The 13,228-nt window shown below is 32.1% G+C and overlaps 1 protein-coding gene across 1 annotated transcript in view; it reads right to left on the bottom strand.

Moving 5' to 3' along the window:
* Window positions 1–3,679: 3,679 nt before the first annotated feature.
* The window catches only part of LOC140434469 (vanin-like protein 3), an 81,541-nt gene continuing 71,992 nt past the window's right edge, over window positions 3,680–13,228 (bottom strand). The window contains exon 9 of the mRNA XM_072522766.1: window positions 3,680–12,934. Within this exon, the coding sequence (XP_072378867.1) occupies window positions 12,520–12,934 (415 nt within the window). The 3' untranslated portion in view covers window positions 3,680–12,519. The remainder of the gene's footprint in view (window positions 12,935–13,228) is intronic.

Raw genomic sequence — 13,228 nt, 5'->3', positions numbered from 1 at the left:
GTAGGATCGAAAACGAGTAAAAATCTTCTGTCGTCATGTTTTAAACCACAAACTTGCGGTCACATTTCATATAGGTGTAGCGAGGTTACGAAACTTGTGATCTCGGATCTCGGTGATACGAGTAGCTTGAACAATGGAGGTGAACAGTTTGTAGTTGTTTTTATTTTTATTCTGCCCTCCACAAGAATCACTATATGCAATTATCTTTGTTTTCTTTTGCGGATAGACTCCTGATAAATGTTATCAAACATGAGCCTATTTCTTGGGAATCTCTTTCATTCCATAAAAACATGTGACTTTGTCCAAAAAGTAAGTTATATATGTATGTATGTATGTATATATATATATATATATATATATATATATATATATATATATATATATATATATATATATAGTACAAAAATGGTACGTCTCTAGTTGACGAAGGTTAAATACCTTGGACCTAGTTACTAGTGGGGTTGGCAATGTCTGTTGCAAATCGAAACAAATAACGACAGTATCTAACATTTTTGATTGTTTTAATATCTAATGTTTTGAAATCGTTTGCTTTCTTAGCTTTTCTCTGATATAATTCTACATCCCGTTTAGCGTTTGATATATTTTCATCATTTTCAGAGTATTTTATCAAGTTCTGAAAATTGTCACAGCGACTACATGTATCACTATAAGGCTTGTGAAATTTCAAATTGAACTCTATGTTGAAGATAAATCGATAATATGATTCTTTCACAGGTTCGTCATGTTGTTGGTTACAAAATTCCGTATATACATAATTTATACATCTTACTAATATTCAAATCGCCCAGAAGGTATTTATTATTCAGATTGTCTTTTCTCGAATCATGGCTGTGATACTTTGGAAACATCTTAATGTGGGAAATCACTATATTTTTGGACGATTGTTTAATTTTGTTTGGGGGTTCTTTCGTCCCTCGTTTATCAGGTTCACTCATTCCGAACTCCGATGTTTTTGAACAAACAATCTAAAATCTGTACACAGAAATGTCAAAAGTACGTAAGAAAAACGTTTTGCAGACATGTTTTCCGAGTAGAGTTATTACTGTGCTGTAGTATTTCTTTTTAGAAGCTTCTACTTTGTGTCTTGCTGGGCCAACCTTTTTTATACAGGTGGAGAGAAATGAGGTTTGCAGTTCGTATGAAGGTAGGTAATCCATAAAATGTTTGGAATATTTTACCTGTTTTTTTTTTAATAAAAAAACAGGTACAGTATAATATTGTAGACTAGCGTGAAGCTTCATACTATGTTTTCTGTATTTTTAAAATTGAATAAAGTAATTTTATTATTAGTAATGTTTTACTAGTTTGTCTTTTGTCTACCTACATCTTTTATTAACAGATATTTTTCTTTATTTTTTACTTTTCACTTAATGTCTGTATTGTGTCAGTTATTTTTCATGCACTTTTTAATTTAAATTATGCATTAAATTTGCTTAGAATAAATATATGATGACTAGAAACGAATTGATGGAGAGTCGTGAATCAATATAAAGACCGTTATTTCGTGACGCCGTCTCGTGGCGCTTCGTTCGTGATGCTCACCTCAGTATTTTACTACAGAGAAAAAGTAATACAACATCAGTATTGAAGCTTCGCACCAAAAATCAATGTAATTCTCGCTACTTATAAATTAGTCCTGAGCTCTCTTATTATTCAACTATTATTCCAGAAGGCGCCGATACCCTTAGCGTAGGGCTTATTTTTTCTTCTTGCCAATAATTTGCACCGGCTTCCAATTTAGTCGTTACGAATTGGCATATTAATACTTTAATACAGTGTCAAGACGTAGAAATGTTGATGGCGTACGTATGGCGTATAATTAATTTTAAAGGGAATAAAGTATAATCAAAACAAGGGAAAAATAAATAAACAAAGAAATTTGATTTACATTAATTTATTAGTGCCGACTAGTATAATACATATAAAAATAAAGCACCAGGCTTTAAAAATATCTGTTACTCCAAATATGAATATAAGTAAAACATTAACTTGCTGAAAAATATTTTTTGTAATAGAGAACAAGGGGAAAACCGTATAAGTATTAAGTATCGTAATAAAACTAAGGATCGCTTATTTGCTAATAATGGTACAACTATTTTCTTTAATCATTATTCCTTATTCGCTTTGGATATCAAATATTTATATTTGTCGAACTATAACTGAATACTTAAAAATATATATCTATATAAATATATAGAAATAAATTACTCTACTTATTTCGATACCAAATTAAAATTATGATTAAGGAAATATTTGTAACAGTATACTAATCTATATTTGTATAATGGTATTTTGTAAGCTATTGTTTATGACATTATGTAATAAAAATAATTCAATTTCTTTTTTGTTTACAGTTCAGTGGATTTTTCCGCTGATGAAAGCAGTTTCACTGGGTTACTTTAGTATGGTCAATAGGGTTTAACCCTCTAAGGACGAGTGTTAACAAACATTTCAATCGAAAGTGTTTCATGGGCAAGATATTACCATATTGCTGTCGTTGCCGAATGCCTATTTATTCGTAATATTACGTTGTAAAGAGAAACAGTCAATGCGACACTTTACGGCCAATTTCGCAAGTATATTCTATTTGAAATAAGTAAGGATTTAAGTTAATTGATAATAGAAATCTGTAATTTTAGTGTTTTTAAAACAAAATAATTTTTGCTGGAAAGAATATGGAAAGATATGTAAAATTTCCGGGAAGAACTGTATTAAATATACTATATATGATTCACGTTCATCTTCTAAAACATTTGAAATAAACATAATGTTGCTGTGAAGTATTTAAAAATATATCAGATTTTTTATGGAAGAAAACGATATAAAGCCACAAATAAACATTGATAATGATGAAAGTTCTTCTTCTGATTATTCGTCAAATGAAAGTGATAAACCAAATTACCTTCTTTATATCGTTAATAGGTTTTCATTAATACTTCTCTGAACAAACTAGTTTGCTGACTGACTGAGTCAGTTTCAGCTTACAAGCGCAGCAGTAACATTTCCAGAAGATGCCATCCCCTAGTGTTGGCGAAACGTCGAGAACTAATCTCAGAAGACAACGGCCTAACAGCCCGAACAAACAGCTTAACACATATTCAGTTTAATATCGACAATTGGAAAAATGTTCTTTTCACTTATGTGACTGGAGTCCTATTATGGAAGCCAGATGGTTGAAACCATATCTACAGGAGAGTTAGAGAAAGATTCGCCGCCTGCAATCTTGCGCAGACCGTTAGTTTTAAAGGAGGCATAATGCTTTGGAGGGATATTAGTTAGGAGGGACGCACCGCACTTATTGGAGTGATTGGACGAATGACTAGTGACTCTTACGTTCAAAATATCTTGCAAAATCATGTTTTGCCATATGTTGGTTACAGTGAATATGACATATTCATGTTAGTGCATGATAATTCTCTATCTTGATGAGGTCCAAATTCGAAGATTGGATTGGCCACCATTTAGCCTGGATTTAAATCCAATAGAACACATGTCGGATCAACTAAAACGCCGCATACGACAAAGAAATCCCGATGAAATAATTTAATTTCAAAAAAAAAATTTGAAAATTCCAAAATATTCGATATTTTTGTCCATGGGTGTATTATTCTACATTTAAATTATAATTTTTTTGAAAATTTCGTCTTTAGAGGGTTAATTATTGAAAAATGCCAAAAATATTTATAAAAACTTAATAGTATTTATTTTTGTATATCTGTATACAATATATTCAAAAAATGTTTTTCTTGCTACGTATGAAATTAACTCTGCTCAAAAAATATAGATATAAAGTACACAAAAATATATTTAGAATTCATAATGGACAAAAATTTATCAGTCTATCAATTATGAGAACAAAACTTTAAGTCTCTAGTAATAATATTCTTAGGTTAATAACGCACAAGGTAGTTGCAGTTCTATATAAATAAAGAACTGGTGCTTATGCAAATAAATGATTGTAAAGGTTTAGGTATATACACTTGCCAGCAAAAATCGACTCATTAAGTTCATTTTAATATTTATAATGTGTTAATTTAAATCAACTAATTAAAAGCTCTGTATATATTACAAAGGTTATCAAAATATAATGTAATATGATAATTTGCTGTGTTGTAACATTAACAAGCTGTACAGTACTTCGAATTGCAGAAAGTGAAAATCTTTCAGATAAATAGCATATTTAAGACAGCCTGGCAAAGTTGCTAGAGAGCAATAGCCAGAGGAAGATCTCACGTAGATTGAATATGTCTCAAAAATATACGACCCACCCAAGAAAACCATGTGAATATACTGGAAGACGAAAGCATCGTACACGGATATACTAAGTATACGTGTGATGGCAAGGGTCGGGATGGTGGCCTATGGCCACGAAAATAGACGATTAAAATTGAAATTTCTGCTAAATAAGCATGCGACAGTAATCGAGATTCAGTAAGTGTCACCTATAGCCAGTAGACAGTGACGAGAACTGTCAATGATACGGCGTCCGTTGGACTCGAAAAAGACTTAACCAAACTCGACTGCTACGTTGTACTACTCGACCCCTAGTTGACGTGTTCTCGCGAACAAGTCAACTAGGGGTCTTGTCTACATATCTACAAAATGTTATGAGAATGATCTACCCAATGCTACAATTCTGGAAACAGTGAGCTATGGAGGTGGTTAGCTTATATTTTGGATAGTTATCTCTTTCGACAGAAAAAGCATAGATTTGTTGAATTTGGCAGCGGACAGATATACTCTGTAATACCATACTATTCCCTACACCTGTTACATCATCTATGGTTTCATTAAAGGTCGGAGCATATTATCATGCACGTTGCGTTTCCAGTACGTATTGGTTAGTTTCCGAAAAATATAATTTAAATGGTTTTAAATATGAACAATTCACTGTCAGGAACGTAGTGTTTCAGACACCTAACGTTTCCGTTCAGTATATTCGAAAACAATATTTTACTCATGCCGACGGCTACGTAACGAGTCGTAACCGGTTGGTAGGGATAATGTGAATTAGATGTCCGTCGTTTTCCCCTCGTTGTTTATTTAGGTATTTGTTTGATTTTGATACAGAGTATTTGAAAAAATAATTTTCGAGGCTATTTTGTCATTTATGCATTGTGTTTTCATTGCTTTGTGACAATTAAACACGAAAGTGATAAATAATTAGGACTTTTGCACGGAAGTGATACCTCTTCTTTTTTAAAAATACTCTTTGGTTTGATATGTATGGCTTCGTTAAATGTAGTATTTTGTTTTTTAACTATAGGTGTAATTAAATTTAAAGTTATATTCAAACCGAATCCTATTCATTCTAAAATGTCCATAATATTTTTCATCGTTATCAATTAATTCTTTGTATAAAGTCCAGTATTCACCTTCATTTTTCCTTTCTCTTAGCATTGGATGTACTTCAAACCTTCTTTTACTACAGTTTTTCTTTCTTCATCGTTAAGTAGAAGAGCAATTGCATAAAAATTTTTTCGAGAAAAGCGAGATCATATCTTCACCGAACCAAACTGAAACGTTCTATGTATGAAAACGTGAACGTGCAGTCCGATTGCCTAACTCGAAACGCTACGTGCCGGAAACTATACGTGCACGATAATATGCCGCGACCTTAAGGCGTGATAACGCACAAGTTCACGTCGCGGATCACCAAAGGATTAACCTAGATTAAATCAATGTACATACAATGGTTTGGCTTCAAATAAGTCTTGAGACATCAATCTCATTTACCACACATGGGATAAACTTAAAATGCAATTCGACCATAAAATTAAGCATCAGTAATAGTCAGTAGGATGTTTTTTCAAGTTAATGTTAATGTTAGTATTTTTAATCTGGGTATATTAAGAAGCAGAACTTTAGCAACGACGGTTTGACTTAAATAAAAAGTACTTCTTAAAATTTTCCTAGACTTTTATTTTAAATTTTAAATATATGGAAAATACTTGAAAATATAATAAATAATGTTAAGAAGATTATTTGCTTGAAAGTGTATTAAAGTGTATTAAAGTGTATTTATCTATAATGGTTTTGATTTTTATGGCAAATGGACATTTCTTCTTCCTTCTTAATAATGTAAATATAGATTATTTTCCTCCATGAGTATATCGTAAAATATGAACTTAAGACATAGTTCAAAATACTCCTTAACAATTTCCAAAAGACAATTTCTATAGTTTAACATGTTACAACATACAGTACTAACAGACTTTTTAAAACTCCTAATTCACAAAATAACAAATAAGCTAATGCCAATAAGCTATAATATGCTATAATAAAAGAACATTCGATAGCACATTTTTTGCTACTTTAGAATATATTTACAATTATAAGTTTTACTCTACATTCCCACTTTCAAATAATACAAAAAAAAACATAGTTAAAAAAACAGACAGTCATTATAGTTTACTTTTAGCTTGGAAACCCCTTATAAATTTCTAATAATATTCAGCAGTAAGAGCTTAACGAAAAAACTTATAAAATCAGATCAGATAATTATTAGTACATAAATTCAGACCTTTAAAACATTACATCTAAGGCAGATTATAAATACATCTGTTTTCAAGAGAAAAATAACAATTACCAATTATTTTTTGTTTTCATCGTTTGTTGGTTTACAATTGAAGAGGTTAGAACAAAACGGGTGGTCCTACTTGTGATTATTTTGTTAATGCAAGTATATACAATACATCAAAAATTGTTATAGTTTCAACGCAAAAAAGGATGTAAGCGCTCTTACCGGCTCCTGGTCATGTAGAAGGCAAAATCGACATACAAATAAGTAGATAAAGTTATACCGCATAAGTACCATAAATTTTAATTGATCAATATTCTAACACAAGGTTTTGGGTATATTGGTGTATTTTTGAAGTTGTTAGCTGTTTTCGTCTGTTACCATGTCATACGCTACCCACAGACGCCTATTCAAAGAGTGATGCTTTGCAAAACACTATAGAAACTCATATAATGAAACTGATGTTCAGGAGGCTAAATTTCTAGAAGTACAGCAAATAAAATCAAAAAATAACTTAGGTAAAAAATGGATATTCAAACCAATAGAAATTCTAATAGAACTCTAGTAAGCTTCATAAATCAAAATATTTTTATTTAAGACAACTGTGAAGGTAGAACACTTTTAATACGCAGGTTTGACAGGGAATAGCATCGTGTTTTATGAGGGCAAACGTTTTGAGAGTAAAGTCACACATTATTTTGAAAAATACGGCAGTGCGTTTACATCTTCTGTGGATTAATTCTAACGGATAAATATTTTAATATGTTCTCCACGTATTTCTCTAAATTTTATTAAAAAACTCACCGTATATGCGTTCTCCTTCTCCTATGTACCACCTCTATTGAGATTGGCGACGAGTATGGCAAAGTCTTGTTTGTTGTGGGCTTGGAGTATGAGAGCGTTTCCTTTGGTTCTGATTAAGTCTCTTATATTCTTTAGTCACGATTTCTTCTTTCTTCGTATAGAAACTACTCCTTCTTCCTTCAATTTTTCCCTCAATAATTAGTTGTAATTGTTCGTATTCGTTATATTTTACAACATTAAGTGTTCTTGTTATATAAGTTATAACTTATTCGGAACATTCTTCTGTGCAGCCACATTTTAGATGCGTTTAACTTGTTGATGTCGCCTTGTTTGAGTGTACAGATTTCACAGTCATGCAGAAGCAGACACCATATTAAAGTATTCTCAGTCTTATTGGTATTGCCAATTTTGGATTGCAAAGTATGTTTCTCATGTTCACGAATCCTGCTCTGGCCATTTCAATTCTTCTCTGGATTTCCATTTCCATTGAGTGAACGTTTTTGTTTTTATGATATTAAGTTTGAAGTCCATTCTGATGCTCCCTTCTGTGAGCATATTCATTAGTATCTGGAGCTGTTTTTATTTTGTGGTAAACAATATAAGGTTTGTTGCTCCCTCCGAACGTTCTTCTAATGAACATCGGATTAGCATACACAATAAAAAGAATCAAGGACATTGACGTGCCCTCCTTCAATGTTTACCAATTTAGTGTTATCATTGTTTGTTCGAATACAGCCTCTGTGATTCCAATACATGTTACATATGATACGATAGTGATATCACTTCCGTGCAACCCCACCAAAACGTTAGTCCCAGAAATGCACCTTTGGTCTCGCAACCTTTCTGAAACCATATTATGAGCGGCATTTGTTGTAAATATGGTTAGAGATGATTCTCATGAAAATTTTTGCTGCGTGACTCACCAGAGATTGTTCTGTGATCATCACATTTTCTTACCTTGTACTTCTTGGGTAGTGGTACATATGTGGTTATGAACCAGTTTTAAGATAGTGTCCCAGATTGATAAACACGATTAAAGAAGCATGTCAGATATTTGGTTGCTTGCAGCAGGACTCAAGTTTTCAAAGCCTTCAGACACCGTTGCGTCTTCACCAGGTAAAGACTTTCAGTGATGGTCTGTCTACTGACAATTGCAAAAGTAAAAACTCAATTTATACTATTTGCATCAAAGTCATGGATGACAAGTGACATAAACATGTTTTTTTTTGTCTAGAAAATGATGTGTCTCATCCATAACTTGTAGTACGTAACAATAAATTGTCTGTAACAATAAATATACAGAACTTAATTAAACACTAGTTGTAACTCTTATTATTAAATAAATTTTATTTGTGTTTAACGTGTTTTATTATAATTGTTAGAATTGGTCAAATAAATATTTATTTGTAATTGTTGAACCTTTATTACATTTTTAACATAGAAATAAATAAAAACAAGTAAAAAATAGTAACATTTATTATTCAAACGATTCGAATGATTTCGAGACATTGTTGGTTTTTGTATATTTTGAAACTAAAATAATAGCTTATTATTTGTTCAATTATGTGTTTACTCACACAAAGTGCAAACAAAGGGGAAAGGTACTGTCTATCATATCATTAACATTGTTCATGGCCACAAAGTTACTACATATTCAACTATAAAACTATATTACACAACAAAAATGCACAAAGTTAATCCAATAAAGCTGAGAATTATTTTCAAATAGTTTATTACATACAGAGAGGAACTACTCAATTAAAACCGAACGTCAAAGTAACTTATCGAGTTCCGAAATACCGATGAAAGCTACAGATATAATGTTGGAATGGGTTCCTTCGATATATGTATAGTATTTTACTGACAGTCTGTAATTAATCATTGAGTTACAAATAATAATATCTTTATTATTTTTTATTATAAGACGACAAATTATTTTGACATTTATATCAATGACAGTGATATTGACAGGTAAGAAAAGGGACACCTGGTAGCCGGAAAAGTAAAGTAAGTTATAAGCTGTATCCTGACTGTTTAGAAGGTTAGAAATCCACAGATTACTAACCGTTTATACATCTTTATTTGGTAGAATACGCAAACAATTTTTTGAATGTACAACTGACATCACACTGAAGCGAGTACAGCATGATGTATCATCCCACAAAGTAACCATTTTGTTTTTTACTTATGTCACATATGTTGTCGTTCTAGAGATCATACATTTTATGTATATTTCATTTATTAAAAAAATTTACAACCTTCTAACTTAACATTTTATACTTTGCAATTAATTATTTAATTAAAAAAACTAAAGTATCGGACCATAAATATAAATATATATATATATATATATATATATATATATATATATATATATATATATATATATATGTGTGTGTATATATATACGTATATATATGCGTATATGTAAATAGCACTTATCAATCACTGGCAATCATTCACCATTTTATAAGCCTTTTATCTGTTTTGGCACGTGTACACAGAATATTACCAATAAGATATTTATGCACTTTTAGTAAATTTTTATTTATATTAAAAAAAATAAAATGAATTAGTCTTAACAATACTTTCTATAAGAACATTTGCAACTTCCTCCAAAGACTTTACAATTTCATACTTTTCAAATAGAAAAAAAAATGTTAACTACATACATACATTTTTTTAACTACATCTTTTGTGGCTTATCTGTTATTTTTGTCGATATACGCAGTCTCTATTACATGAATTTCAGCCTTGTGTCCTGTTTCTCTACATCTGGTCCCAACCATTGCTACTTCAATCTTGTTATAAACTTAACTAAGTCAGTTCTCTTTACTTTATTTATCAACACTATCAAATCAAATATGTCTCAAATCATATTATCATTACATTTTCCACACAAGTAGACTTACAACACATGGCTAGTTTGCATACAAGCGAAGGCACTTAATCATTATATTTGCAGTAGAACCTCAATCTTAAACTTTAGAAAAACGATTTTAATAAGCTAAGAAAAATACTTACCAAGCATTAGGGTGGTCTGTACTGTAATGTGAAGTAGACACTAAAAGTACCAACAATGAATCGAATTATATATACTTAAGATTCTTGAACTTCTAAGTGGAGCATAGAGCTTCAGTGAAAACGCGCCATCGGGTTCTATTTTGCGCTAAGGCCTTCACCTCATTCCACGACTTTCCTTGATCTCTTATCTCGCCCATTATTCTCCAAGTTTGTACTGGGCGAGCTCTTTTTCTTCTTCCTTGGGGATTTCACTCTAGGGCAATCTTTGCAATATTGGAATTATTTTTTCTGAGTGTGTGACCAATCCAACCCCACTTTCTGGAATTTATTTGATGTTCTACCCTTTTTTGTTCGGTCAAGTGTAGTAGATCTTCGTTTCTGATGATGTTAGGCCAGAAAATATGAACAATTCGTCTTAGATATTTATTAATAAAGACCTGCAGTTTATCTGTAAGTGTTTTTGTCACTTTCCAGGTTTCACATGATATGACATTTGAATGGAATATGCGGATGTTTGTCCTTGTAGTATACTCGCCAGAACAGGGATGAGCATGCTGAATTCTTGTTGAGCTTTTCGTATCCTCATACGAATATCGTCCTCTGTACCTCCACTTTCTGTTATGACACTTCCAAGATACGTAAAGTTTTCCATATTTTCTATCCGCATGTGTTGTTTCTTGCATTTACTCTCATGGATTTGGTTTTACTAATATTGATTTTCAAGCCTATTTTATTGGCTTCAGTGGAAAGTGTTTCCAATTGAACAGCCACATCTTGGAACCTTTGTCCTAACAGGCAGATATTGTCGGCGTATTCCAGATCGCTTAGGCGTGTGGTTAACGTCCATTGTATCCCTGTTGTGTCGGAGTCTAGTTTGGAGAGAAAATAGTCTACTGCTATTTAAAAAGAAACGGAGAAAGCACGCACCCTGTCTGACTCCAGTAAGTATGTCAAATTCGTCGCTATATTGATTCCATTGTGTGTCATGCTGCATTTCGCCTCAGTGTACAGTGACTTATAATGATAATGGAAATTATTTTATGCGGGATGTTTCTTAGCTCTAAAATTTTCTATAAAGCAGCATGAGATAAGCTGTCAAAGGCACGCTCGAAGTCAACAAAAACCATGTATAGGGATGTGTTCCATTCAACCGATTGTTTCATTACTACCCTCATAGTATTAGTGTGGTCTATGCAGGAGGATTCTGTTCTAAAGCCTGCTTGACCAGCTCAAAATTCAATATTTTTTGTTAATCTTAAACTTAATAATGTTACCCCTTTTCCAGTCTGCTGGAATGCGGTTTGTTTCCCACACCTCTCGGATTATGGGGAGCTAATCTTCAGCAGTTAGATGCGGATCAGTTTTAAATATTTCGGCAGAAATGTTATCGATTCCCGGAGACTTGTTATTTCTCAGAGATATGATAGCTGTTATTATCTCCGTTTTGGAAGGGACCTCGCAAGATATATGCAAGTCTACATTCTGCGGGTTTTTGACAATTTCACCGGTTTTTCCTTGGCGTTCCTAGCATCTCCTGAATCGAATTAAAGCATTAAAAATGTGGATATATACATGGATCTTAAAAGTACATGGTACAGTCAACATAACTAAGATGAAGTTTTGAGTCGAGATTTATTTAAGAATGTTGAATATAGAAAAATATCTTGCTTAGGACATATATTAATGATAAATCAATACAAGTGATTCCAAAACTAAAATTAGGAAGTCGAGGGGGAATGGGATGAAAATAATTTCTTGACTGGAACATTTGAGATGAGACTGAAATATATTCCAAAGAATAACTTTTATTTATAGCAAAAATCTTCGTTGTGGGAATCGCCAACGTATAATAGTTCTGATATGGCACATAAACCACGAAAAATGATAAAAATTCTTGATTTATGGTAAAACATAATTGTGTTTGTTTGCTGTTAGAGTTTTCTTGGTATTAAATTGTGGCCACAAGTTATATCTACTACTTCAAATCAGTACATTAAAATATATATATATATATATATATATATATATATATATATATATATATACTATTCTGAGTTTTAAATACAAGAGATACGCACTCTGTTCTTTGGCTTAAAGACATCTTATTTTATTCTGTGTACCGTGTGAAACATTCTTATCAATAAATTAATTTAAAAGTTTCGCCTATTTTTCTCTTGTCTCTTTCTCCAGATAAAGTAGGCCACCAATAAACCTACTAAAACTAACACAAGCAAAACTATAACTACTATTAAAACTGTGTTACCACCTCCGGATGGAGTAGGCGTTCCTCCCAAAACTTCTATTAAACCCAAAACGACGATTTTATCGTTGGAGGTTGACATGATCGAGTGAGACACAGCGTTATAGAAAAAATTCGATGGTAAAAATTTGTCATTCAATCCTACGGGTATGGATAGAAGCACTTCGGACTTGTCTAAGTTGGTGGATATCGAAATATTTTTAAAACTTTGGGCAGCAGCTAAATTAGCTGACGGCAGGGCCAAAGCGCATATCAAAGCGTTGGTAGATTGGTCAAGAATGGTTGTATTTAATACTGCAATCCACCTAGTAACAAAAAACGAATTAGTTATATTAGCAAAATGAAAATATCTAATGGTGAGAAAAATATAGTATTCTAATATTTGCGTCATCAATGTAAGCGCACATTCTTCCTATAAGCTCGTTGTACGTCATCGACTACCATCAACGTAGCAACACTATCATTTTCGGACGAGTTAAGTATCTCTGAGTTATCGCTGATCGAAAACTTACGTAGAATAATGCGAACCTCGCCAATAACAGCACTACACCAATAAATGATGTGTTATGGACGTATCGTAGGATTTGTGGCAATTGGGC

Source organism: Diabrotica undecimpunctata, chromosome 2 (assembly GCF_040954645.1).
Source record: "Diabrotica undecimpunctata isolate CICGRU chromosome 2, icDiaUnde3, whole genome shotgun sequence".
NCBI lineage: Eukaryota > Metazoa > Arthropoda > Insecta > Coleoptera > Chrysomelidae > Diabrotica > Diabrotica undecimpunctata.
This window is presented reverse-complemented; position numbering and strand designations above follow the sequence as displayed.